Genomic DNA, 26,686 nt, shown 5'->3' with positions numbered 1-26,686 from the left:
CCATAAGCAGCACACCAACGATATGACTTCATCTAGAGTCCTCTTAGATATCCTTGTCTAAGGCAATCATACCGAAAGCATGTGATTTGCTACAAAGGTTGATGATATTCCTAGCCGGGCTATAGCTCGCAGGATCCAGCAAAAAAGGCCTTGAGCTCCTCCTGCGCAGCCCTCTTTGCAAATCATGCTACCTTTCCAGGACCCTGAGGTTTCTCACTGCCGAATAGTTGTAAATTTATTGCTGACATACAGTAAAACCCCTGGGAGATCACCACCCCACGATCCTAGTTCAGAAGGTGGGATACCCCGGTTAGGGGGCCAAGCCACCACCCTAAAAGCTTAATCGAGCCAAGATGAACATCAGCTTGTAATAACTTGGCAGAACTGGGACATACACTCACAGGTTGGGGTTCTCAGCTTGCAAGAATGACCATCGTACGATTCTTCATGTAGATTGGCATGTTACGCAATTAACAACTCTCTCATTGATCACATTAACAAAGTATTACGTTGAGGACCAGGTTTAATGTGGAGCCCTAAACAAGTCTCTAGGTCCAAATTGCATTTAGAGGAATCATTAGATAAAACAGCTGAAAGGGTACATGCACTGCCCAGACGCAATGCTACGGCAATCTATAACAAGCTTCAAATTGCGAAGGGATCTTGACCCCTGCCATGTCAACCAATCACATGTTCATGGATCTCCAGATTCATATCCTAAAAAATAACGTCGTCTTTAAGCTTAGAACCCATTTACCGTTAGCGTAGCTCTTCCCTGTTGAGTATACTACCAAAACGCCTTCAGCTATGCTACATTAGTCTCGCTAAAACGGCAATCCAATCCTACAATGATGTCAAAGGATTTTAACAAGGCTGTAAACTTGGCGATACAGCAGGGCTCACAAGAAAGTAAGAAAATATAGGGCGTCATTGCAAGACAGCAAGACGACTCAGCCTGCTGATCCTGTGAAGACACAGGTCGCTTAGATATAGCTATCGATACAGCCTAGTAGTACCTATTCTATTGCTGTGCCAAAGCTATATAAGGACTGAAGAATACCCCAGAGTTTGAATTTCCATCATCACCATCACCAGCTCTCAATAACACTCCAGTCCCACACCAGCTTGTTCTTATCTCTTCTCTTACCCTACTCAACTTTCAAGATGTTCAAACTCGCCAGCATTACTACCATCGCCTTAGCTGCTATTGCCAATGCTATGCCTCAGGGTATCGGCACAGGCTCCAACGCTTGTCCTCCTGGGTGCAAAAACAAGGATGTTTTTGAATCCAAGACCCCTGATCCCCATCAAACCTACTTCTACCAACAGATGACAGTAAGTCTTATTCTATGTCTCTCTTCTGAGGCTTAAGCTGACTCCATCAGAACAACCATCAGTGTGGCAAGAATGGTGGATGTGAGATCTCCAAGAGCGAAGTAGAGGGACAAACTGTCAGCCTCTCCGCCAGTATCAGTGGAGATGGTTGGATCTCAGCTGGTTTTGAAGTCTCTGAGTACTCGGAATCAGGTGAGGTACAAACTTGCTACGGTGAACCAGGTGATACCATCTGTGTGTGGTGGCGAACAGCCAACACCATGTACACCGTCGATGTTCAGTACTACAAGTGTTGCCAGAAGAACGGAGACTTAACTCCCCAGGTCATCACTTCACCTAACTCGAACAACCAAGGCTCTAGTGCGATTTGCGGTCGCAATGAGCAGTGCCACACCAAGGGTCACAGTTATTGGAACAACAGTAAGTCTTGCCCTACCCCTTGTATCAGAACCATTCTAACTCTTGATAGTGGAACGCTCCAACGGCGGCGTTACAGTTTCTGGAGGACCTCAGGAATGGAAGTTCGGAGGTGATTTGACCGGCCTGGTCCCTGACTCTGACGAGATTCCCGAGGCTAAAGCTCCTTGAGTGTTGAGCCGGAAGGGTCTCGCGTGATCAAGTCATACATGTACACTTTTCCTCTACAGTCAATTTAGATCTTCAATCAATTCATCTTCTCGTCACTCTCGCATATCGGTATTTAGTTGGTAAAGAGAAAAACATTACCTCATGTTGAGAAGACCTGATCCTCGGTTTTCCCCGTTTGGGTCAGGAGGAACGGTGTCTAGGGCCTGATTCGATTCAACTTCCCTCGCGTATCTGCAGCATAATTGTATATTCTTTTCATGAGAAAGAAGAATAAGCTGTTTCCATATACTGTATTCTTTCGTACCTAGTTCTCATCACACCCTACATACATAGTGGTGTGTTCAACGAGTGTGTCTCATCGAGGGCATCTCAGAACGTGTCAGAATTATGACATGATGTTAGAGGGAACAATGGCCAGGCATAAGATCGTTAGTTATGTTGGCTAAAGTCTCTATACACTAGGTAAAACATCATTGCAATCCAACAATATAGGTCAAGATTTCTCCGCGATGTGTGAAAAGTGTCTAGAGGATTAAAGATGCATCTAGTTGTGCCTATGCCTGAGTCCGCCTTCTTTCCACGACAAAATTGGGACAAACTCCCGTTTCTAACTACCTACCCCATATATCAATGCGGTTCCTCATCATCCTTGCTTCGATGTCGATTGGCTCGGCCTCTTTGCGCTTCCCCATATACTCGAAATTACCAGACTCATAGCTGGCCAGTAGTTTTTCCATGATATTACCCATGACACCCGGGTGCGGAACGACGACTGCTCCAGCATTCTGTAGAGCTGCGGCTTTCTCCCGTGCGGTGGGATCCACGCCATCTCTGCGCATGGCACCAGCATGGCCCATGATCCTATGCTCGGGTGCTGTTTGACCCGCAACCATTGCTATAATCGGCTTTGGTTTTGGCGTATTCCTGCGATACCTCTCGATGAGGTCTGCCGCCTCGAGTTCAGCTTCACCTCCAATCTCTCCGATAACGATCATTCCTTTTGTTTCGTCGTGCTCGAAGAAGAGCTTCAAGGCGTCTACCAACGAGGTGCCTAGAATGTATTAGTATGACGCCAGAACCATGATGCGTGGTATTTACCGGGTATCATATCGCCTCCCATGCCTACTACGAGAGACTGGCCCAGCCCGGCCCTAGATGTTGCACCAACTGCTTCATAACTCAGTGTTCCTGACTTGGACACGATGCCAACACAGCCGCGCGTGTACTGCTTGTAAGGCATGATGCCAACGCGACATTGCTCCGGGGCAATGATGCCAGGACAATTAGGCCCAACGAGTCGGCTCTTTGACTGAGTCCTCAAGACCTCATGAACGCGTAGCATATCATGAACGGGCACGTGCTCTGCTACAGAGACAATGAGGGGAACCTCGGCTTTTATAGCTTCAATAATGGCATCAGCAGCCAAAGAGCCACGGATAAAAACAGCGGAAACATCGGGTTTCAGCTCTTCGACAGCCTTGATTCTTTGTTAGATTACATTACAAATATCTCGCAAAACGTACCTTTTCCATAGACCCAAAGAGTGGAAGGTCCAGGTGTGTATCGACTTTGGGACCTTTGGTGACACCCCCGACAACTTTGGTCCCGTACGCGATTGTGTCTTGGGCATTCTTGGTGGCCTGGACCGTCCATAGTCAGTGCAATGTTAATTTACGCGTCTAGTCGTGGTATCCATACTACGCCGCCTGTGAAGCCTGTAATAGCGAATAGTCGATCAGTTTAGTCCATCCAGTCAAGGGCAAACTATGGAACGCACCTTGATATATAACTCTGGTCTGGTCATTTATTCTGAGATTGCGTATCGTAGATTCATATGTCCCTGAGTGAAAACCCCGGACGAGACCTTTTGCGGTGAGACGAAATCGTGAAGTCAACATGGTCCACAGAGCTCTCTCTCTATATGATGCAGTGGACAATAAAATTGCTGCTCTTGCTGCAGATAAGTTTGTTCTAGATCCACTAATTAATTGCAAGGCAGATCGGCACCCCGCCATCGATTTGCCGAGTGTCATCTCCCACCAACCTAACCTAGAGCTGAAGACATGGAGTAGTTACTTGTCTTGTTCCCTGAGATGGCACATTGCTGAGTGAACAGTCTTTTGGTCTATCTTTTGTACATGATTAACGCTTTTAATCTGCTTAATTCTTCGTCTACCCCAGCCGTTATGTTTTGAAAGCCACCATACGAAGCCAATTACATGGTGCTTACTCTCCAATCTGATAACGGCAGCTTGCAAGGTAACGAGAATGAAGCTACCAACTGCTCGTATAACTACCCATCGCATGATTTAACAATAAATAAATCGATTAGCACAAAAGTCCTTCTTTCTTCTCATTTCTGGGAGTTCATCTTCATAGACCACACAAAGGTCATCCATCCTCAATCAACTGCCATGCCAACAAGCCTGTCATTACTGCAAGTGGGGTGATGTTGACCGCCTGCCATAACAATCAGTACGTAATGGCAGAAATTTGTCGTCCCCCACCTGAAATCGAGTTTTTTGCGACATGCGCCGTCAAACTTCATTCCATTACTCCGCCAAGTAATAGCAACAGCTCCAACAATTATTCATACCAAACGAACAATCGAACATACAGAAAGTCAATATGAAGGTTGTTCTTGTGAGCGGCGGAGTCATTTCCGGTGTCGGCAAAGGTGAGCTCGACTGGTCTTCCATCGCAATCTTGACTTGTCAACTAACCGTGATCTCTCTCCAGGCATTATTGGTATGAATGACTCACGAACCTTCCACGGCCTTCACAACGACTAACAATCCCATCAGCCAGCAGTGCTGGTCTTCTTCTCAAGACTCTTGGTCTTCGAGTTACAGTATGATATAGAAGATCCGCAGTTAAAGACTTGACTAACATGACCAGGCGATCAAAGTAATACCCCGCCAACAAACCGACTTTTTCACGACTCTGACAAACGATTAGACCGATCCCTACATCAACACCGATGCTGGCCTTCTCAACCCTCTCGAGTAAGTGCGATCTGAGCTGCTCAGTTGCACCTAAATTAACGAATCCCAGGCACGGCGAGTGCTTCGTTCTCGACGATGGCGGCGAGGTACGCTAGTCTTTACCGATATAAAACTTCGCGCTGACTCTTCAGACCGATCTCGATCTTGGAAACTACGAGCGGTATGTTCTTCGACACATAACCTCAGCCAAACATCCCACGACCAAGACTAACACGGGATCAGATATCTCGGCATCCAATTGAGCCGTGACAGCAACATCACTACCGGCAAGATCTACAAGCAGGTCATTGTACGAACCACACGATCCCTCGGAATACGATTGGCGACTAATATAAACGTTTCAGGAGAAGGAGCGACGAGGAGACTATTTGGGAAAGAGTATGTACCCTTTGATGTAGCGGCCTTGTTCCTGTGCTAATGATGGATGCAGCTGTTCAGGTACATTACACAGCAAATGAGCCATCAAATAACGGAACTAACGCCATTAAAGGTCGTTCCTCACATCACAGACGCCATTCAGGATTGGATTGAGCGCGTCGCCAAGATTCCCGTGGACGCTTCAGGAGAAGCACCTGACGTTTGCATCAGTACGTTACTCTGAGACCGGAATTGGACCAAAATACTGACTTGTCATAGTTGAGCTGGTACGTTCCATCTTCTGCGCGAAACAGGATTTATGACTAATGTTACGATCAGGGTGGCACAATTGGTGATCTCGAGTCTGGTCCCTTCGTTGAGGCCCTCTCTGTAAGACAGCAATTCCTCGTTGAAGGCGCAAAACTGACAAATACAAGCAACTGCGACACCGACTTGGTCGCGACAACTTCCTGAGCATCAGCGTTTCTTATGTCCCTATTATCAATGGAGAGGAGAAGACAAAGCCCACTCAGCATGCCATTAGACAAGTGCGAAGTGCCGGTCTGATCCCCGATGTCGTATGTATCGCGCGTCCCGAAGTCGAGCTTATCTAATAACTCAAAGATTGCCTGCCGATGCGAGCGAGAGCTGGACCAAGCTACCATCACAAAGATTGCCCGAAGCTGCCAAGTCGAGGACGAGCAAGTCATTGGTGTGCGCAACATGGACACCATCTACCAGGTTCCCCTTCTACTCGAACAGGAGGGTCTCCTCAAGCTCTTGCAAAAGGGCTTAGCTTTAGACAAGTGCCAGGTCACCCCTCCTATGGCTCAAAAGGGTCAGGCTCTCTGGGATCTCTGGAAGAAGACTGTCGTCCCCGACCGACACCTCGAACCCGTCAACATTATCTTGGTCGGCAAGTACGTCAGCCTCGACGATTCATACCTCAGTGTCCACAAGGCTCTCGAGCACTCCGCTATGCGATGCAACCGAAAACTGAACCTCGTTTCCATCGACTCTGAGCACCTCGAGCCCGAGATGCAAGAGAAAGACCCTCGCAAGTTCCACGAAGCTTGGGCACACGTTGTTCGCGCACAGGGTATCATTGTTCCTGGTGGCTTTGGTACCAGAGGTATTCAGGGTATGGTTGATGTCGCCAAGTGGGCTCGTGAGCGCAAGCTGCCCTACCTTGGTATCTGCCTGGGTATGCAAACCGCAGTCATTGAGTATGCCCGCAATGTCATGGGTCTCAAGGGCGCCACCTCTGAAGAGTTCTCTGCCACCGCTGAGCACCGCGTTGTCATCTTCATGCCTGAGGGTTCCAAGGAGTAAGTCAATTACGACCGGCGTGGGAGATACGTGCTAATAAATGACAGGCAAATGGGCGGTACCATGCGACTTGGTAGCCGTACGTCTCACTTCAAGCCCGGCACCGAGTGGAGCAAGCTCCGAGGCTTGTACGGAGGAGTTGATGTTGTGGAGGAGCGTCACCGACATCGCTATGAGGTCAACCCCGACTACATTGAGGATCTCGAGAAGGCTGGCCTCTCTTTGACCTCTATGGATGACCAAGGTGTCCGAGTTGAGACCATTGAGCTGAAGGACCACCCCTTCTTTGTTGGGTAAGTATTGGTCTGTCGTACGCGCATGTTGATTGCTAACTGTTTATTAGCCTTCAGGCTCACCCCGAGTACAAGTCCAAGACTTTGGCGCCCGCTCCTTCGCGTGAGTATCTCAGCCCAAATCACCGGTCTAAAACTAATATTTGTATAGTGCTCGGTCTCGTCGCCGCCAGCTCAGGATGTCTCGATGAGATAATTGAGGCCGCCCACAAGAAGCAGAGCTCCTCCAACGGAGTCAGCGATGTCACCAACTTTTAGAATGGAAGAGTCGATCGATACGCACAGACACAATTGGGACGGGCTGAATAGACTGGGTCAGGGATATGGAGGTACACGGGCTTAGAACTACGTAGGACGTGAGATAATGAGGCTTTTTAGACTGCATGGCTGGCGTTGGGTGCTTAAAATGAACAATACCTGGGAGAAAACTGATAGAAATGAAATTTTGGTTGCATTACAGGCTGAAGTGCTCTCGGTTTGAAGTTCTAGGTCCGCTCTAGTGATGATGTGTGGTGAGTTTCTTTGGCGCGCAACCTGTGGTAGACTAACCAAGTAAATCGCGGTCAAGATTTGAAACAAGTCAAGAGGCTTAAGAGTCACTCGGCAAAGAATTGTGAAGCGTACGGCCTGGCAGCTTGTGTTTGAAGCTATCATCATAGCGCTTTGTTCAGGTGGAGCACTGTTAGGCCTGACCAACGGTTCCACCAACAATCTCGAATGGGAAATGATCCAACTTCGACTCATCCTGAGTCGCCTAAAGAAACAGGGTCCTGATTGCTGCCAACAGATCAAAAAGAGAGGTTGAATGGATCTAACAAATTTTAAAATCTGTATTTATATCTGGCGTTGCGTCGCCAATACGCAAAATCTTCAAGCAAGAATCACTGATTTGTACTCTGTTCCCAAGCGTCATCTTTCTTAGCGCAGCACCTCTATAATTTAGCGGCCTTACCTTCTGTAACACCAACACCAAGCGATCTACAAACACCACCAAAATGGCTTTCAAGATAGAGCTCGACACCCTCGGCCAACTACCAGGTCTCCTTTCGATCTACACCCAAATCAGTCTCCTCTATCCCGTCTCCGATCCCTCTCAATATCCCACTATTGTCAGCACCCTCGAGCAAGGTCTTAAGCGCTTCTCCGAAGCCTTCCCATTCGTCGCAGGCCAGGTGAAAGCCGAGGGCATTAGCGAAGGAAACACAGGAACTTCCTTTATCATCCCTTTTGAGGACGTTCCTCGTCTTGTAGTGAAAGACCTCCGCGATGATCCTTCAGCGCCGACGATCGAGGGTATGAGAAAGGCGGGATACCCTATGGCGATGTTTGACGAGAACATCATCGCACCAAGGAAGACATTACCTATTGGACCTGGTACTGGTCCCAACGACCCAAAGCCTGTAATTCTATTGCAGCTCAACTTCATCGAGGGCGGACTCATCCTCACTGTCAACGGACAACACGGTGCTATGGATATGGTCGGTCAAGATGCGATGATCCGTCTCCTCTCCAAGGCGTGCCGTAACGACCCATTCACCGAAGAGGAAAAGACGGCCATGAACCTCGATCGCACGACGGTAGTTCCTTTCCTTGAGAACTACAAGATTGGCCCTGAGGTAGATCATCAGATTGTCAAACCTGATGTAGCTGGTGGCGACGCTGTTCTCACGCCGGTCAGTGCAAGCTGGGCGTTCTTCACATTCAGCCCCAAGGCCATGTCAGAGCTCAAGGATGCTGCTACCAAGACTCTTGACGCATCGACAAAGTTCGTGTCGACTGATGATGCTCTTTCGGCGTTTATCTGGAAATCGGCCTCGCGCGTGCGTCTCGAAAGAATCGACGGCTCTGCACCTACCGAGTTCTGCCGTGCTGTCGATGCTCGACCGCCAATGGGTGTCTCGAACAACTACCCAGGCCTTCTTCAAAACATGACCTACCACAACTCGACCGTCGGTGAAATCGCCAACGAGCCACTCGGCGCAACAGCATCACGCCTTCGTTCAGAACTCGACCCCGCGCGCATGCGCCAGCGAACACGAGGTCTCGCGACGTACCTGCACAACAACCCCGACAAGTCCAACGTATCCCTGACGGCTGATGCGGACCCATCTACCAGCATCATGCTGAGTTCTTGGGCCAAGGTGGGATGCTGGGAGTACGACTTTGGGTTCGGACTGGGCAAGCCCGAGACTGTGAGACGGCCAATCTTTGAGCCCGTTGAGAGCTTGATGTACTTTATGCCCAAGAAGCCTGATGGCGAGTTCTGTGCGGCGCTTTCTCTGAGGGATGAGGATATGGATAGATTGAAGGCGGATAAGGAGTGGACCAAGTACGCGCAGTACGTTGGTTAGATTAGATAGCATCTTAGACTATGACATATAAAAGCTTTTCACTTGCTGTACCTGAAGCCACCGATCGGATTATTGTTTTAGCCAGGAACCTGCGTTATGATCGTCTGTTAACCCGTTGGCGTGGTCGAAGCGTTCCATCCACATAACCTTAATCTTGATCGTCTTTGTACCGATTGGCGATTTTACATTTTTTCCCTCAAGCCAATCACTTTTTATCCTCCCCTGTCTGCCCAGATTAATTCATCCGATGAAGGAATAATCTCTCGTCATCTGCCGAGTGTTATGTGGCTCATCCTTGGAATGATACGTCACTGTGCCACAAAGCAGGTTTTCCAGCACTCGACACGCGCCACACCACAGCATGGCATCACAATGCGTCTTGCACAACCACCCATCAGGTAAACGAAACAGCCAGTGAGGATCTGATGTCTGCTCGTTTCAGATCAGAAGATCCTTGCTTGTGATATGACGTATCCTTTCCATCATGGGAGTGATTTACGTATAAATCTGCATCTTCGGCTCGTTCTTGTCCAGAGTCTCCGCAACGTTCTAGACAACTAGAAATACAAAGCTTTAATATTTTCTATACATAATTCATCATGGAGTGGACAAAGGCTACATACAACGACCAGTACGAGAAGTGGGTTCCTTGGATCGAGGATGTCTATCTTCGCTGGTTCACAAAAGACAACAAGGCCAGCTATGCCACAAAGCGTACGTCTCTTCATTACTGTCACTTACCTCGCAACATCACTAACACTCATATGTGTAGAAAACCTCGACAAGACCAAGGTCACAGGCATCGAACAAGTAGACACCCTCCAAGACGGCGTCCACAACCTCGCCACCAGCCAAGTCGGCCAAGGCGGCCTCCTCCAACCCGTCGGCGACCTAGCCTCCAAGGAAGGCGTCAACCGAGCCGAGAGACAGGGCAAGGACGATGATGGTGGCTACGTAAACAAGAATACCCCTGGTGCGGGCGCCATGAACAGCACTGCCAACGCTGTCGTCGGCGGTGGAAAGGGTGCTGCCCAGGGGTTGGGAGATGTTGGAAAGGGCGTTGGCAACACTGTTGGAGGACTGCTCGGCGGTGCCAAGAAGGAGTAAATACCCTTGAGAAACAATAAGTGCTTTTAGTATCGGTGTTTTGGGAATGGACTGGATGGTTATACCTTCGGGTTGACGGGCTTGGATAATGGGATCAGGCCAGTTAATGGAGGAGCAACTGTGCTACATGAATGTTTAATCACGAATATACACAGCTATGACTAGCGAAATACCACGAGTAAACTGAACTGTTTTCCAGAATTTGGCTTTTTTGGTGACCTGCCCGATCTGGCGATAATATCCGAACTACGGAACCCGTCACTTTGACAGGGTACGGTTTTCACGGTATAATAAACAGATGCCGAGGATTCAGATGATACATGAGAAAATGAATATACTGTTCAAAACGGCTATATGCTGTAGTTCTTTTTACAAAAGTATTTGGGAATCATGTTTCGACTCTTTAGTAAATATTAAATCACCCCAAGGCATTCTGATGTATTACAAGGAAGAATCAAGGAATGTGTTTCCAAGTTCTGCGCTTCCAAGATCTGCCAAGTTTCATCATCCAACTAACCTGCAACCTCTCCATCCACACACCTCCAAAACCAATCAGCATCACTCACACACCAAAGTGACACTCTCCTAAACGCTGGTTCGCCCAGCCTTGTCGTGACTAACCTGAGTCTCTGACTCCAACGCATGATCATGGTTGGCGTAGTCATCTTCACCCGACAGCTCCTCAAGAGTCTTGCGAGCAGTCTCGGGAATCAACAGAGTAGTGAAGACACCAAGAAGCATGAAAAGAGCGTAAATCTCAAGAACGTGGTCCATCCAAGGTGCCTCGTTCTTGTCTGTGGCGCCGTGGGTTCGTAGGATGGAGATGGCACCTTGGCCGATGATGGAACCGATTTTACCACTGGCAGCAGAGATACCGTGGGAGGTTGAACGGTATCGAGTAGGGAATACTTCACCGGGTACAATGAAGGTAGTGGTGTTGGGACCAAAGTTGAAAAAGAATTGGGCAAGAACGTAGATAGCCAAAAGTCCGTTAGAGGGGATGTGGTTGTAAGCAAAGCCCATGACCTGAGAATGTTAGTTGGGTTTATATCATCAACACATATAACTTACAATGAAAAGAATAGTCAGTATGATAAAACCACCAAGCTGGATAGTCTTTCGTCCAAGAGTATCAATAGTCGCCACAGAAACCCAGTAACCTGGAACAGCTCCTGCCAAGACAATAATGATATTTCCAACAGCTGTGTTGTGGAGGAACTCGTAGACATTGGTGGCATCCTTGGTTGAATATCCAATAACCTTGAGGATAGTTCCGTTATTCAAAGAGAGACCATAGAAAGCCACATCCAGACAGAACCATGAACCAGCAGTTCCAAGGAGCAGAGAGGCGTTCTTCCACTTGCTGTAGTGCTGGATGAAGTCTCTCCAGCTAGCCTTGGGGACCTCAAGGTTGGTCTTGGCGGATTGAAGGTTCTGGGCACGGGAGACTTCGTCGGTGTTGCCTTCGCTTTTACCGTTGATATAAGCCTTGACGTCCTCATCAGCCTGCTCGACGTCACGGGCGACGTCAAAGGTGTAGCGAGGAGTCTCAGGGATAGTAAGACGGTCTAGTGAAGTTAGTTAGATAGATTCACATGCCAAGAATATGATGACTTACAGTAGAGGGCAATGCAAGCAGGGACAGCTCCAAAGCCGACGAGTGTTCGCCACATCTTGTCAACGGCAATTTGGCAATCTCCAGTGCAGCTCTTTGTATCGGCAGCTTGCTCAAGAGAAGACTTGAAGCCAAGAGTGAGGAACATCATGACAAGAGCTGCGACAAGTTGGCCGATACCTTGCATGGCAAAGACGGCAGCCATCATGGCACCTCGCCACTTGGTAGTAGCGAACCTGATGAAAGATCAGCGACTGACTTGAAATAGGAGCTTGACGTACTTACTCTGAAGTGATGATGGAAGACAATGGATAATCACCACCGATGCCTACACCCATGATAACACGCCAGAAGATAATAAGTCCAACGAGGGAGGTGGAAGGCGATCCAGCAGTCAGGGCCTGAGCAAGCGTGGCAAAGATGATGACGATCAACTCAAGACCATACATGCGCTTTCGACCGACAATATCGGCCAGCATACCAAAACCAAGCTGTCCTATCACCGTACCGGCAGAAGTAGACAGCTTGATGGCGTTGTCAGAGCTGGTGGGCAACTTGCCCTTCTCGGGATAGTAGACGATGCCGAGCATGATGGTCAACATGGAGACGCAAAAGATATCGTAGGAGTCAGTGAAGAAACCAACACCTGCGACGATACATGCTCGGACATGGTACCATCCAAAGGGAGCCTTGTCAATCTCAGCGAGGGCGAGACGGCGTCGCTCGTTGGGGTCGGCGATGTGGGCAAAGTCGTTGTGGAAGTTGTGAAAGGCATTATTTCCGCCACTCGTCTTTGCGACGGGACGTGCTTCTTGGGCCATCTTGTAAAGTAAAGCAAGTCAAAGAGTAATAAATATTAAAGTAGATAAATAGTAAATATGTCAAGGATAGATGGTGAAGATTTGAAGGCTGCTTGCGATTGTGTACCGCGGAGACACACTCTAAGATGAAGAAGATCCTTGCAGCCAAGACCAAGCCAAGAGATGTGGCATGAAATGATCGCCTCTGCAGTATAAATATTATTTTAAAATTATAAGCATATCATTTTGGTTTCTCTGCTCATATCAACGTCGAGCCGTCCGAACCGAAAAGTGCAACTTTGCAACGCCATACCCACAATGAACCATCCAGTCAAATGAGCAATTCGGAGGACATGCTCTGTTCGAGATTCCTGTCAAAAATGTTCGGTGTTGAAAAGGAGCACACGACACTTATACCATGATCAAATAAGAAGTCGTCGCTGGCTACACGTGCTCCCCAGCGCCAAGAATGCTTGGTTGACAGAGCCTCTGGGGTATCGGCAAATCGGCAACGAAGGCGCTATTTCCGACCCGCTTCCTTAGGTAGCATCACTCAAAATTGTATGCTTAACATCTCAACACCTTATTACTGACACCGAGACGTCTGGCGCTATCGTTTCTGACGCTTTGTTAACGCACGAGGTTACCCTTTTAAGACACCGAAGTCAGTGAGGATCGGCTATCACGGCTTCAGCTTGATTACTTGCGTGTCATTGCCAGTCTATTCCCGTTAGCGAGTCTGGACCTGGACTACGTTGAGGATTGCTTCACCTTTGCTTCTGCTACGACATTCTTTTCTGGTTCATTGCTTCTCGCGTGAGGTGCCATTGACATCAACCGTCTGCGACTCTCGCACATCTCTTCACATCTGCGACAATGTACGAATCAGTAGAGCCACCTCCGCTCGCAATTGAGATCCTCACCGACCCAAAAGAAAAGAAGGACGCCCTCAAACTCATCGTCGACAGCGTCGCACAACAGCGCCAATCAGCCTCGCGCGCACTCATCTTTCACCCCATCTCCCTCTCCATCTTCACAGCGTGTCTCGCAATTGTGCACTATGGCGCCAACATCGGCAACGACATAAGCATCATGCTCATCATATACCCCGGCATCATTCTCACCTACCTGGTCGCAATTCGCTATTTCACCAGCGCATATATCCACATCGCTGAAGAAACCAACTGGCTAGACTGGATGAAGGAGGATACCATTATAGGAGCTCGTTTCGGAGATGAGATTATCGGGGCTGTTATTCTTCGACTTGACCGCACCGAAAAGAAGGCGATTATCCGTGGATGGACGACGAGGGCGCGGTATCGTGGTCGCGGTCTTGGAAGTGACGTGCTGAGCGAGACCGTCAAGATTGCAAAGGGGATGCTGGGCAAGGATTGCACCCTTGAGTTTGCGCCCGATCATGCGAACAGTTATATGCCTTTGTACAGCATCTTCAACGGGCCATTTCTGGCGAGGGAAGCGAAAGCGAGGAAAACGTTGAGTGCTGCATTGAAGGATTCTGACAAGGGTGGAGATGGATCTCGATAGACGATACGACAGTAGACATGTTCTCGAGTAATGGGAGCGTCTACACGCAGCAATTCCCGGTACAGAAGGTCGGACTGTGATGTTTATGGCATATTCGAAGAGCTTATATCTGATGTCAGTTGACGAGCGCTCTCCAATCCGCTCAACGACATACTTGGTTGACTCACAAATCTCAACCATATCACGTCGAGCAGCAGCGGATAGAGCATCCCACCACCTCGAGTCCCAATTGAAACGCCACAGCCGCTTCGCATATCGTGTTCCGGGGGACCGAGGGAAGCGGCCGTCCTGTGCAATGCAATCTTCAATGTCTCGGGCAGTTTGTCACTCGAGTATGCAGAAAGCCACATCCTTCTCCCCGAAGCATTACGGGCTACGATATATGGAATGGTGATTACAGCTTGACCTCAACAAGGGCAAAAGCATACTGGATACTGCCGGGCTTGTTATTATTTGATCTCAGTGTGGGCTAAAGGGAGGCTCCGATGAGACACGATCCGGATATCTGAGCGAAGGATGCCTTTTACATTCCCATTGTGTTTCACGATCTGTCGAGTCAACAAATAGTCTATGTGGATAGGCCATATCTGTCTGACCTGCTTCGTGGCAGGTAAAATAAGCATAAGAGAATGTGTCTGGCTTATGAATTGTGTTATCACCATGGGTAAGTTGATTGAGGTCCATGGTGAGAATATGTGTTTGTGAGCAAATGGAGGCGTTTGTTGCGTCTTGGGTGACGTTGGCCCAATCTGTAAAAGTTCCAATCTATAAATACTTTGTTTTGACGACTCGAAGGATATTGCACATCAAATGAGGTAATATGTACCATGGTTTGATGAATTGACTGTCAATGTGTAGGTAGTACAGGGTAAATCCCTCAACGTCGACTGTCCTGTGCTGTAGGCTTCACGATCACATGGAGACAACACAAGCAGGCAGTCTTTGGGGGATGCCTACAGCAGGCTGGGCTGGTCTAGACCTCCAAGAATTGATGAAACGAAAAGTCTCATTAAAGAATGAAAATGAATCATGAATATTCTTGGTCCGAGACACCAAAACACAGCATCAAAGTCCACAGCATATTGACCTATGGACTGTGTGCCCCTCTAGGCCACTGTAATTCAGTGGATGAATTGGCCAGACAAAGTGCTGACAGTTGGTCCAAGTGCTGATCCTCCCGCAATGGATCAAATCACACCATCCCCGGCGTGCAATGCAATGTAATGCAATTAATGCAATGTCATCTTTTGAATCCTTCTAGTGTTAGCACCTTACTGGTAAAGGTTCAAATCATGTTTGCACGACAATCTATTAGTTCAGTTGGATATACTGTTGGTCGTCAACCGCAAAGATAAGAAAACCCCTGTATCACTCACCAACCAAGGAACAATCCTGGCCTCTCACTGCAGCTTCAGGGCATTGAACTGCTAATCTTTAATTAATTTCACAGCTTGTTGACCAAGATAAGCTTTCTCTCTTTTCTAGCCCAGCCCTAACGAACCTTCATCTCTTTAACCATATCAGGACAACCAAGAATTCATGTCAAATTTTTAAAGGCTTCGCCGTCGCACTAAGAAAAGGCCAAGGGAAGAAAAAAAACCACCCGATGCAAGGTACCGAGCAAGCGACCCATCAGGGGTGTGTGTGTGTGTCCTCGTCTAGCTACTTGGCAAAGTCAAGAGTCCACAGCTGGGCAATGCTTAATTTCGGGGCCAAGGTTCTTTGACGTCGAATGATGGCAAGACAAAATGTTGGCTTGAAACAGGTGAGATCGACGATGAGTTATTTTTGGACGAGTTTGGGTCATCGAGAGGTATCTTTGGTTGGAGTTGAGTCGAGTCGAGTCAGAGTCAGAGTCAATTAAGCATAAGCACTTGTCTACTCAAGATAACCTCAAATACTCAATCTCTTGAGAGTAATGCTAGATGTTATTGCTCGTGTGAGAACAGTACAGAAGTGGCTTAATGACCTCTTGGACTGGCAAATCTTCTCATGATTGGATAGGTAGGTACTAACGCAGAGTAAACTCGACCCGGTCCGTCACGAGCTTTGATGTCCGAGCACCAAGACAACGGGCATCCGCTTACTCCGAGTTCTTTTGTCTATCATGCCACTGATACGATGCTTGCTCAGTGATCGGCGGTACTTCAATGGAGCTCTTTGGGAGGGAACAAGAAAAGGATGGATCCATTTATGTTGGCCATGTTGCAGCTTTGAACAAATCTATGACTGTTCAAGTCGAAGGGGTTACGTATGCTGTTTGGTACAGCACAGTACTGTGACCCTCCCTGCAAGCAATTGTCTGTCTGTTGGTCACAAAGTGGCGTCTGTCGCTTTGACTTGTCAACATCATCACACACTATAAATCTCGCATCTCGTAAAAGCATCAAAGGTCAACAAACTATTGCATCTCTAATCAATAATGCCCTTTGATAACAGCTTACCATCCCATTGTGTATCGTCGTCTCATGCCAGCTGACGGCAGGTTAGGTTTGCATGGATATCAAGGCAGGGCAGGCCTGACAGGGGTTGTTTTTTTGGTATCACCAGTGGAGGCCTGGCCAGGGTCGGAGTCCCTGTCACTTACGCAAGTCGCTGATAACCCCTTCACGGCACTTCCTAGGCTCATTCGTCTCGCCTTACGACCGATGGGCACGTTCACTGTGACCGTTGAGAATATCTGCTATAGCATGATACAAGTAAAATGAATGAATGGTTATTGGTATTATAAGGGTCAAGGAGCTGTTCAATTGACTTTTAACACTCTCGGTTCATCCGGCACCATCACAGTTCAAACACAGCACTATGTACAAGTCATAGTTCAACGCTGATCTGACGTTAAACACACCCCCCTCCTCAGAAGAGACCAGGCGAACCCTTCCCTTGGTACTGCATCCGCACCTGGAAGCACGAGCCTACCATGTACGAACCCTGGGTTGATCAGTCTCCCTTCAAAACCCGTCTCAAACCACCATAATAGCAACAGGAATACGAAGGCTCTTCGCGCTCGCCGTCCGCCACTTGGACGCCATTTCTGCTCACACCACAGCCTAGCCATGCATTGCAAGCCACGGCGTTTTGTGTAATTAGTTTCCCCTCTTTTTACCTGTGCAAAAGGGAGTTTATCACGGTTGGTTACCGTGGCTGCCGTTTTTGTTTATTTCGTGCATGTTGAACTCGTGTCTTGTAGTAAATAATTGACTTGGTAACTAAACAAATGCGCTGCTTCATTATTCTATAGATGGGTAATAACTCGGTATATGTAAGCAAAAATAAAAAAAGACATTAATGCATATCTATAATGTTCAAGCCTTCTTTCCAACGTTTATTGACAAGCTGGGGACGTCAAATGTCACGGTCGTGTTGACAGAGTATGCTTCTGTTCCCCATGACATGTATCCAATATAATCTGATGCCGAAGGGTAATCGGAGTTGTCCATGGAGAGAATCTCGTCGATTAATGGCCAGAGGTCACCGTCGAACTTTTCGGCTGGTGTGTCGGCGTACCATGTCAAGACCTTTTGCTTGGCCTGGTTGATATCGTAGTAGAGTTTGCTGCAAGAGTTAATTATTGCACTTAAAACATGACCAAGCCAAAACTTACAATTCAGTACCGTCAAGAGTCTTTTTCGCAAGCGGATTCGAGCCGTCGACGTTGAAACCAAGGGGTTGAGTAGCAGGTCCAATAGCGGCGAACCACACCATGATTTCGTGCGACGCATCCACACTGTCCTGCGCCTTGGTCTTGTCACTGTCCATGAACATATCCATGGCGACGTTGGCGTTAAGAAAATGGTCCTTGAGATCTGTGAGGTCCGTCTTGGTTGCTTGCTTAGCACCCTTGGCAGACTTGTTTCCAATGGCGTACGTCCACTCAAAGTCAACCTCGATTTTATCGATGGAGCTGAGCTTGGCGGGGAAGACATCGCCATCGACCTTGATGTTGGGGAAGGCGTGGACAGGAGCTGTTTCGGGACCTTGAGGGTATTCCCATACTACGGACCAGCGAGGGGCAGTTTGGTTCGTGGCGTAGGTTTCGTTGTTGTTCATGTCGACCTGGGCATGTTAGTCCTCAGCCTGTAGATGAGTGCCATCTAATAAACACAACGTTGTACAACTTACATATAAGCATAATCCGCCATCGTCGCCTTCGTTCCAACCCCACTGGTTAGGATTGACTGCATCAAACGGTTAGCACTCAATTGACGTCGCACAAGTTGGCGCCTCGATGCATCGCACGAGAATTGACTCGACTTGTTCCGAAAAAGATGTACTACTCACGTGTATATTCTTGACCCTTAGTTTTGGGATGAATACCGAATGACTTTTGGCAATGCTGCTCAGTCGTGATGCCTGTCTTCTTTTTGGGACCGGTCGGCTTGGGATCGGGCTTGAACAAGGGAGGACCGCCTGTTGCTTCACGCTGGCTTTGAAGACCGATGAGTACGCCCAATGTGATGGCGATGGGCAAGGCCAACAGGCCAAAGTTGACGAGGAACCGAATTGTCATGATGGCGATGACGGAGAAGAGTTGGAGGAGAGAGCGTCGTACTGGATTCGAGCCAAGTTACATGTGGGATTAAGATACAGATACAGACAAAAACACAGGGACGTTCACTACGCATAAACGCAGGGAGGGTAAAAAAAGAACAAGCTTTTCTGGTTGCAAGTACACAAATAGAACCCGGTAGAGACCGTCTTTTACACATGCTTGTATTCCCTCTTTTGGTCCTTGTCCCCTCACCCTCCCTTGAAGCGGAGCCTGTGTCTTTGTACTACGCCCGTGAGAATAATAAATACCGACATGCCATAAAATGCTACCAGTCAATCAGTCACTCACAGAGTCCAATCAAGCAGGGCGAAAAGGAAAAAAAAGAAAGAGCTGATAGCGTATCGCACCAGCTGAATGTACCCCTGATCTATACCAGGATGGCCCTGGTCCGGGAGTCGTATCGGTCCACTAGATCTCTCGATACGAAAGGTAGGGGAGGGGTGGATGACAGTCGGTTCCTGGGACCAAGCTTTTTCTAGTAAAAAGCCTTGGGTCTTAGTCTAGTGCATGCGTCAGTTGGTAGTTATCGCTCTTCGGCATGTACGGTTTCTCGCTCGTGTTGTGTGTTTGCAACCAGTCTAGTCAGTGGCTGGAGCTTGAGCTTGTTTGGAACAGGTACCAAGAATAAAACACGCATACACGCTATCCAAAAGTATCGTATCCTCTAACCATGGATGATACAGTGAGCCAGTGGAGATGGGTGAAGGGTTGTCTGGAGGCCTTGATTGGAGGCTCTACAGACACAAGAGATGAACAGTCTCTACTGATTGGACAAGTAGTCAAGTACTCACCTGTATGTACATATTTCTCAGTGACTGGGACGGGATCCATTGGGACGTGCCAGTCTCGCACTGGAACTCAAATGACACACCCCCCTCGGCCCATCTCCTCCCTCCCTTGTCTCCCGACTTGGACCATCTTTCTCTCTCTTGTTCTTATTCTCGAATACTTCTTGGTATTTTCTTTCCCTTTCCATATTCTTTCCCTCGTTGCAGAATAGCCAGTCACTCGTTAAAAAAGGAACAAACTCATCAGCCCAAGAAGAAAGCCAAAGGCTCTATACGCCAAGCCAATACGCCCAGCGTTCAATTAACTTTATAGTCACTACGCCTTTTTTGGACCAGGGGAACCGGCACCACGACGCATGCGTCGTTGACCTCTACTATTTGCAAACATGAACGGGAACGGGAATCGTGACTATGGAGACGAGCACGACAGGGAGTATAGAGAGATGGTAGAAATCGACGTTCAGCGTCAACATCAGCAGCAGCATGAGCAAAGACAACAGCTTCACCACGGCCAGCAGCAGCAACAACAGCAGGAATACTTCCAGCAAGACTTGCGCTCGCCGTATGGTCCGCCTGAGCAGCTGCAGCAGCATCAGCAACCTTATACGCCGTACTCACCATACCAGTCAGAGTTTGAAGATATGCAGCAGGGTAGATCCATCACTGAGCAAGGCAGACCTTCTCGTCCTTCGCCCGCGCACCTTGAAGACTATAGTCCAGCGCCTGAATGGCCCCCTCACATTGCAAACAGCCCGGGACAGTACTTCCACGATACACCGGGCGGTTCTCGCTCAGGAACACCGTCTCTTCGTAGCGGCCAAGAAACACCTGCTCGCCTGCACTACCACGCAGGCAACTCGTCAGTCGACTGGAGACCATCCAGCCTAATGGTACCCAGCCCCAGCGTCCGCACCCTCGTCAACAAGTCGTCCAATGTCACTGACCAAACTTTTTCTCGTGACAAACAGAACCAGAGCCACCTCAGTCTAGCAGCCCTACTGCCAAACGGTTCTCCCCAGAACAGCAGCGACAACACGCTCGCCAAGGAGTACATCGTCGACACCAGCGCTATTGAGACGATTCATAAGCGTGACGATGCCGATATCTGGAAGGGGTGGAGGAGATGGGTATTCAAGTTGGTGCCCCTGCTGACGTTCACGAACACGGGTTTGTACATGGCATACCTCGCTTTGAGAATTGCCTGTGTTATCTGGGCCCAGGATGCAGCAGGACAGACATATGAAGGAGCGTGGGTGTTTATTGCCGTTGAGATTGCCGTGGCCATTCCCTCGCTGATGCACAACATGTGGACGATGATGTCTATGAAGAAGAGGCAGCGCCCCAAGTTGAGAGTGACAGGAAATGACGTTCCCACTGTTGATGCCTTTATCACCTGCTGTGGCGAGGATGATGATCTGGTCATGGACACTGTGCGTGCGGCGTGCGATTTAGACTATCCCCGCGATCGATACCGAGTTATCATTCTGGACGATGGAAAGTCTGCCGGTCTCGAAGACCAGTGTAACAAGCTGGCCATGACATACCCCAACTTGTACTACATGGCGCGAGTCAAGATTCCTGGGCAGCCCCATCATTTCAAGGCTGGTAACCTCAACTATGGTCTTGACGAGGTGCACAAGCTACCTGGAGGAGCTGGTCAATTCATGGCTGCTCTGGATGCCGATATGGTAAGTGCCTTTGACGTCTCAACATTGAAACATACTTATAATTGCAGATTCCCGAGCGTGACTGGCTCCGTGCTATCATCCCTCACATGCTCATCGACCCCAAGATGGCTCTCGCCTGTCCACCTCAACTCTTCTACAACACTCCTCCCTCTGATCCCCTGGCCCAGAGTCTCGACTTTTTCGTGCACGTCATTGAGCCTATTAAGGATGCCCTAGGCGTTGCTTGGTGTACTGGATCCGGTTATGTCGCCCGTCGCGAAGCTCTCGACCAGATTGGCAACTTTCCTCTCGGTTCTCTCGCTGAAGATGTCGCTACCTCGACACTGATGCTCGGCAAGGGCTGGAAGACGGCTTTCATCCACGAGCCCCTTCAGTTTGGTACCGTTCCTGAGGATTACGGTGGTCATTTGAAGCAGCGTACACGATGGGCTATTGGAACGGTCGACACCTCGTTCAAGCTCAACTTTTGTCTCTACGGTGACAAGGTTCGCCAAATGACTGCCGCTCAGCGATTCTCGGGTTTCCTGTACGCTTCGCTGAGTCTGTACACTGTTCTTCTCACCATTTCGATGTTCGCCATTCCCGTTATTCTTATCATGCAGAAGCCTCTTGTTGCGTACGCAACTGATGAGCAGCTCCGGTGGTTGATCCGGGCTTGTTTCGCGTCCGTCATTTCGAACCGTCTTTGCGAGTTTGCTCTGTTCATCCCCGCGGGTTACCACACCGGCCAACGAGGTTCGCGATACCAGCTCTGGATGTCTCCTTACATTGCGCTGTGCATTATCCGTTCATTCGTTCTCCCGACATGGCTCGGTGGTCAAACGCAAGCCTTCAAGCCGACAGGATCTCTGGGTTCCGCCCTCAACGAGCGCGACGCCAAGCTCCGAAAGAACATGTTCCGCCGACTCTGGGGCATTCTCGTGAATTACATGGCGCTTTTCCACCTCTTCTTCGTGTACCTCACCCTCGTCGCCGTGGTTCTCACGTCGTTCCGGTCGTTCGTGACGACAGACACGGTGCGCGACACGCTCACCGCCCTTCTCACGCACGCCTTCTGGCCGCCCCTGACGTTCCTCTTCATCTGCAGCTCCCTCTGGACGCCCATCTCGTATGCGATCGACCCACCGGCGATGCCCGACCGGGAGGACCTGCTGAACCGCGATCCCAAGACGCAGGTGGCGCACCCGACGCCGCAGAGCAAGAAGATTGCGTTTGGCGGTCAGGCGGCGTGGTTCGAGCTGGAGTACACGGTGACTACGGCTTACACGTGTCTCGTGTTTGTCGCCTCGTTCATCTTTTAGAGAGATGATTTGAGTTTATAATGAACTGTAATGATATATATATATACATGTGCGAGCATACGACGCGGGAATGAGAAGGGAAGCACAGCGACACGTCAAGAACAGAATGACGGGTGCAGTTTATCTATTTGCTGAAGGTTATTGGGTTTTATTTTCTTAACTTCATTTACGAGTATTGTATATAGTGCACGCATTATCTATCATACACATAGAATAATTAGAGTCGGCGTCGCCCTTGGAAACGAAGAGGCAAAAAAGAAGAGTTATAGAATGGAATAAAGAAGTGTACTAAAACGGACGTTTACCGATTGGCTGGGATTGAAGCAGTTTCCATGTGACTTTCGGCGGTTTGAATCAGGTTCATGCTCATGTCATGTCATGTTATGCCAGGCAAAGCAAAAAGCAAAAGTAGAAGCAGAAAATGCATGTGAATGTGAAACCTTGACTCGAACAGACTTGAGTCAAGTCGACCAAAAAGTCTAGCGCCTTTCCTTTATTGTGTAAAGACACTAAAAATACCACTTGAAAAAGAAAGAAAGAAATGGTGTCGATTAAGTTTGAACAATTAACAATCTGATCATGAGTGTTGATGAAACAAAATGGGCTCCAAATAATCGGCCACGCTTTGACTCTGGATCTGTAGGGAACAAAAGCTTGGCCTCTTGTCCTCTTTCAAAAGATAAGCTAATCTGTGTTATCTCTCCTCCTTTTCTCCATTGAATTCGGGGGAAATCTTACGGGTACCAAATCATGGTCCCGGTCGACTCTCTGCCCGTAGGCTAAAGTTAGTTGCCAACCTTAGAGTGTGTAGACTAGACAACAACCAGTAATCTGACAAGATCTGGGCTTGTCAATCTCTAGACCGCTCCACTCTTTCTTTCAGACACGTTGAGAAACAAACACATCGATAATTCTTGCAAATTTTTAAAAAAAGAATAAGCAGCCCAATAAAAGCAAAACGTACGATTCATAGACTTTGGAGACTTGAGAGGCTCACAAATAACGTGACTGCAAGCCACGAAGCCACTCACATAATTCTTAGACCTTATCTGAGACTTGCAGGTCCACTCTTCAGGCACACACTTTGTGAAATGTCACTGCCTCACAGTCTTGGTCATAGATCAAGAACAAGGAGGCGTTGCACAGAGTGTAGGGGGGAAAAGGAGAATTATTATCATTGTCACGGAAAGGAAACGATACGACAGCCAACGCAAAAAAGAGGCGACAAGACAATGCCTGCCCGTCGTTTGTCCCATCTCACCGCAAAACAGCGTTTCCTCAACAAAAAAACCCAAACCTACAAGGTCCCCTTGCTACCCTCGGTTAATGTTATTTGCCTCCAACTCAAACGAGGACCCAAGCTAGAGCTCTCTGCTCTTTTTAATGGGTTTCAGGGCTCCACATCCGTTAGAACAACACGTCTCTTCTCGCAGTCTCCATGATCTCCCGCACATCGTGCTCCTCCGAGCCACACCTTATTGGCCTGCCAGGGGTTTCCCTATGGAGTCTGGACCCCTAATCTCTTCCTCCTGGAAGGGTCCCCTTTTTACCTAGCACCAGACAGACGTCGACCGCTGCTGGCTGCTGGCCTTCGAGAACAAGACGCAAAAAAAAAAACACAGAGCAGAACCCACATCCGCTCTTTTTTCGTATGCGTGTCGCCATGCTATCGCTGCATTAGGTCAAGATCGAGGGGGTTATCCTGAGACCGAGTGGTAAGAGGGTTTGTATCGAGAGTAGTACAGTAGCCGGTAGCGAAATATTTAGATCTTTGTTGGGGAGCGCAAAAGGGTTCCGAGATTTTTCTTCTTTTCTTCGTCCGTCCGTCCTCTCTTCCTTTTCTTCTTTACAACTCTATCTCCTCTCCTCCCCTCCCCCTCCTCTGCTGAGTTTCGTCGTATACTCTGCAAATCTCCCCAATCGCTAGCCACAATGGCCACCAGACAGCGAACTGCCACCACTGTTGTGGTCGAGAAGGACCTGCCCAAGGTAAGTCTTGCCAATCAGCTCATACCTTTTTTCGACGACTCTAACATCGTGTCTTCTCAGGTCACTCTCGAGGCCACTTCTCAGCCTCAATTCCCCGACATCAAGACCATCAAGGATGCCATCCCCGCCCACTGCTTCCAGCCCTCGCTCATCACCTCCTACTACTATGTCGTCCGCGACTTCGCCATGGTCGGCTCCCTCGTCTGGGCCGCCCTCACCTACATCCCCGGCATTGAGGACCAGTACCTCCGCGTCGCCGCCTGGATGGCCTACGGCTTCCTCCAGGGTCTCTTCTGCACCGGAATCTGGATTCTCGGTCATGAGTGCGGCCACGGTGCCTTCTCTACCCACAGCAAGCTCAACAACGTGACCGGCTGGTTCCTCCACTCCTTCCTCATGGTCCCCTACTTCAGCTGGAAGTACTCTCACCACCGTCACCACCGCTTCACCGGCCACATGGATCTCGACATGGCCTTTGTCCCCCGCACTTCGCCCAAGCCCTCTCTGTCCTTCCGCATTGCCGGCATGGACGTCGCTGAGCTGATTGAGGACACCCCTATTGCCCAGGCCGTCAAGCTCATCTTCCACCAGCTCTTCGGATGGCAGGTGTACACCTTCTTCAACGCCAGCTCTGGCAAGGGTAGCAAGCAGTGGGAGCCCAAGAGCGGTTTGGCCAGCTGGTTCCGCGTCAGCCACTTCGAGCCCACCAGCGCTGTCTTCCGCCCTGCCGAGGCTCCTTTCATCCTCATCTCCGACATTGGTCTCGCTCTCACTGGAACTGCTCTGTACTTTGCTTCCAAGGAGGTCGGCGTTTCCACCGTTCTCTACCTCTACCTCGTCCCCTACCTCTGGGTCCACCACTGGCTCGGTAAGTTTTTGCTGAGAAACTGAATCGCGCAATTGTCACTAACGGAATATTAGTCGCCATCACCTACCTCCACCACCACCACACCGAGCTCCCCCACTACACCGCCGAGGGCTGGACCTACGTCAAGGGTGCTCTCGCTACTGTTGACCGCGAGTTTGGCTTCATCGGCAAGCACCTTTTCCACGGCATCATTGAGAAGCACGTCATTCACCATCTGTTCCCGTAAGTTGACTTGATCCAAATTGATCGTTTCACGGCTGACCCCATCGCAGTAAGATCCCCTTCTACAAGGCTGACGAGGCCACCGAGGCCATCAAGCCCATCATCGGCGACCACTACTGCCACGACGACCGCAGCTTCCTTGGTCAGCTCTGGACCATCTTTGGCAGCCTCAAGTACGTCGAGCACGACCCCGCCGTCCCTGGTGCCATGCGCTGGGCCAAGGAGTAGATCCCCGGATGGGACTCGATGGAAGCGATGCTATGTTATGAGACGATAGAATACACATTCGCGAATTGAGATGTGATAGACACATAAACGATAGATTAGATATCCGCATAGACGCGCGATAGAACTAGAGAATCTCTGTCGCCTGGGGCGCAAATAAAAAATGGAGTTTGTCGTTTCTGACTTTACTTGGCATTGGTTCTGCATTGTGAAGCCCTTGACTTGAAGCTGACTTGAAGCTGGACTTGAAGCTGGACTTGAAGCGGTGGAGGGATCACCATCCCCGCTTTGCCACCGCCCGGGGCGTTGAAACGATGTTCCGCGGGGACTAACCGTAATGGGATGCCAATTGACAGTGTTGAATTGACAAGCCCAGACTACCTTGGTACAGTACCATCACAACCAACATGCAGAACATCAAGCTTGAAGGATTCTCGACATTTACCAATTGCACATGCTTTCACATGTTTATCTCGGTCGCATCAGACAATCATCATGGATTGACACGATAAGAAATGATATTCAGGGATGCGGCTATCGACAACCGCCGTGATATTGCATACCCTAAATCCTTCGAGCATGGGTCTCCCCAATAGCGGAGTTTCAGCGGGTTTCAGCGGGTTTTCCGCCAACACCGCTATCCGACAGCAGATAACCCCCCGCTACTGCCTGCAGCTTGCCCCTTCTATCAGGAACATGGCCCTGCTCTTATCTTTGTCGCTATGGAG

General features: G+C 49.1%; 10 protein-coding genes across 10 annotated transcripts, besides 3 other annotated features; 7 read left to right on the top strand and 3 right to left on the bottom strand.

Annotated features, from left to right (window-relative positions):
- Window positions 1–1,164: 1,164 nt before the first annotated feature.
- FPSE_11052 (uncharacterized protein) lies at window positions 1,165–1,923 on the top strand (the record flags this gene model as incomplete). The annotated part of the gene is made up of 3 exons (XM_009264169.1): window positions 1,165–1,335; window positions 1,386–1,755; window positions 1,805–1,923. The coding sequence occupies 3 exons, from the start codon at window positions 1,165–1,167 to the stop codon at window positions 1,921–1,923; spliced, it is 660 nt and encodes a 219-aa protein (XP_009262444.1).
- A 134-nt stretch (window positions 1,924–2,057) lies between these two features.
- On the bottom strand, window positions 2,058–3,727 carry FPSE_11051 (uncharacterized protein; the record flags this gene model as incomplete). The annotated part of the gene is made up of 5 exons (XM_009264168.1): window positions 2,058–2,154; window positions 2,539–2,974; window positions 3,022–3,400; window positions 3,447–3,563; window positions 3,701–3,727. The coding sequence occupies 5 exons, from the start codon at window positions 3,725–3,727 to the stop codon at window positions 2,058–2,060; spliced, it is 1,056 nt and encodes a 351-aa protein (XP_009262443.1).
- Window positions 3,728–4,551: 824 nt separating this feature from the next.
- On the top strand, window positions 4,552–7,165 carry FPSE_11050 (uncharacterized protein; the record flags this gene model as incomplete). Its single annotated transcript, XM_009264167.1, has 18 exons — window positions 4,552–4,600; window positions 4,663–4,671; window positions 4,728–4,774; window positions 4,822–4,830; window positions 4,882–4,928; window positions 4,978–5,014; window positions 5,060–5,088; window positions 5,151–5,217; window positions 5,273–5,306; window positions 5,359–5,366; window positions 5,419–5,515; window positions 5,565–5,572; window positions 5,625–5,675; window positions 5,723–5,863; window positions 5,910–6,613; window positions 6,662–6,907; window positions 6,958–7,010; window positions 7,059–7,165. 18 exons carry the CDS (start codon window positions 4,552–4,554, stop codon window positions 7,163–7,165), a joined length of 1,743 nt encoding a protein of 580 aa, XP_009262442.1.
- A 737-nt stretch (window positions 7,166–7,902) lies between these two features.
- Window positions 7,903–9,258, top strand: FPSE_11049 (uncharacterized protein; the record flags this gene model as incomplete). Its single annotated transcript, XM_009264166.1, has 1 exon — window positions 7,903–9,258. The coding sequence occupies one exon, from the start codon at window positions 7,903–7,905 to the stop codon at window positions 9,256–9,258; it is 1,356 nt and encodes a 451-aa protein (XP_009262441.1).
- A 599-nt stretch (window positions 9,259–9,857) lies between these two features.
- FPSE_11048 (uncharacterized protein) lies at window positions 9,858–10,365 on the top strand (the record flags this gene model as incomplete). The annotated part of the gene is made up of 2 exons (XM_009264165.1): window positions 9,858–9,972; window positions 10,031–10,365. 2 exons carry the CDS (start codon window positions 9,858–9,860, stop codon window positions 10,363–10,365), a joined length of 450 nt encoding a protein of 149 aa, XP_009262440.1.
- A 585-nt stretch (window positions 10,366–10,950) lies between these two features.
- Window positions 10,951–12,801, bottom strand: FPSE_11047 (uncharacterized protein; the record flags this gene model as incomplete). Its single annotated transcript, XM_009264164.1, has 4 exons — window positions 10,951–11,391; window positions 11,437–11,933; window positions 11,984–12,216; window positions 12,266–12,801. 4 exons carry the CDS (start codon window positions 12,799–12,801, stop codon window positions 10,951–10,953), a joined length of 1,707 nt encoding a protein of 568 aa, XP_009262439.1.
- Window positions 12,802–12,991: 190 nt separating this feature from the next.
- Window positions 12,992–13,016: a repeat region.
- Window positions 13,017–13,656: 640 nt separating this feature from the next.
- Window positions 13,657–14,325, top strand: FPSE_11046 (uncharacterized protein; the record flags this gene model as incomplete). Its single annotated transcript, XM_009264163.1, has 1 exon — window positions 13,657–14,325. One exon carries the CDS (start codon window positions 13,657–13,659, stop codon window positions 14,323–14,325), a length of 669 nt encoding a protein of 222 aa, XP_009262438.1.
- Window positions 14,326–15,534: 1,209 nt separating this feature from the next.
- Window positions 15,535–15,565: a microsatellite.
- A 2,065-nt stretch (window positions 15,566–17,630) lies between these two features.
- FPSE_11045 (uncharacterized protein) lies at window positions 17,631–18,835 on the bottom strand (the record flags this gene model as incomplete). Its single annotated transcript, XM_009264162.1, has 4 exons — window positions 17,631–17,880; window positions 17,930–18,381; window positions 18,448–18,503; window positions 18,607–18,835. The coding sequence occupies 4 exons, from the start codon at window positions 18,833–18,835 to the stop codon at window positions 17,631–17,633; spliced, it is 987 nt and encodes a 328-aa protein (XP_009262437.1).
- Window positions 18,836–20,051: 1,216 nt separating this feature from the next.
- FPSE_11044 (uncharacterized protein) lies at window positions 20,052–22,654 on the top strand (the record flags this gene model as incomplete). The annotated part of the gene is made up of 2 exons (XM_009264161.1): window positions 20,052–21,353; window positions 21,401–22,654. 2 exons carry the CDS (start codon window positions 20,052–20,054, stop codon window positions 22,652–22,654), a joined length of 2,556 nt encoding a protein of 851 aa, XP_009262436.1.
- Window positions 20,127–20,198: a microsatellite.
- A 1,932-nt stretch (window positions 22,655–24,586) lies between the features above and the next one.
- On the top strand, window positions 24,587–25,961 carry FPSE_11043 (uncharacterized protein; the record flags this gene model as incomplete). The annotated part of the gene is made up of 4 exons (XM_009264160.1): window positions 24,587–24,643; window positions 24,704–25,511; window positions 25,565–25,733; window positions 25,784–25,961. 4 exons carry the CDS (start codon window positions 24,587–24,589, stop codon window positions 25,959–25,961), a joined length of 1,212 nt encoding a protein of 403 aa, XP_009262435.1.
- Between the last annotated feature and the right edge of the window lie 725 nt (window positions 25,962–26,686).

The sequence above is a fragment of the Fusarium pseudograminearum genome, chromosome 4 (genome assembly GCF_000303195.2).
Source record: "Fusarium pseudograminearum CS3096 chromosome 4, whole genome shotgun sequence".
Classification (NCBI taxonomy): domain Eukaryota; kingdom Fungi; phylum Ascomycota; class Sordariomycetes; order Hypocreales; family Nectriaceae; genus Fusarium; species Fusarium pseudograminearum.
Note: the sequence above shows the minus strand (reverse complement) of the source record. Positions and strands in the feature narration are given on the sequence as shown.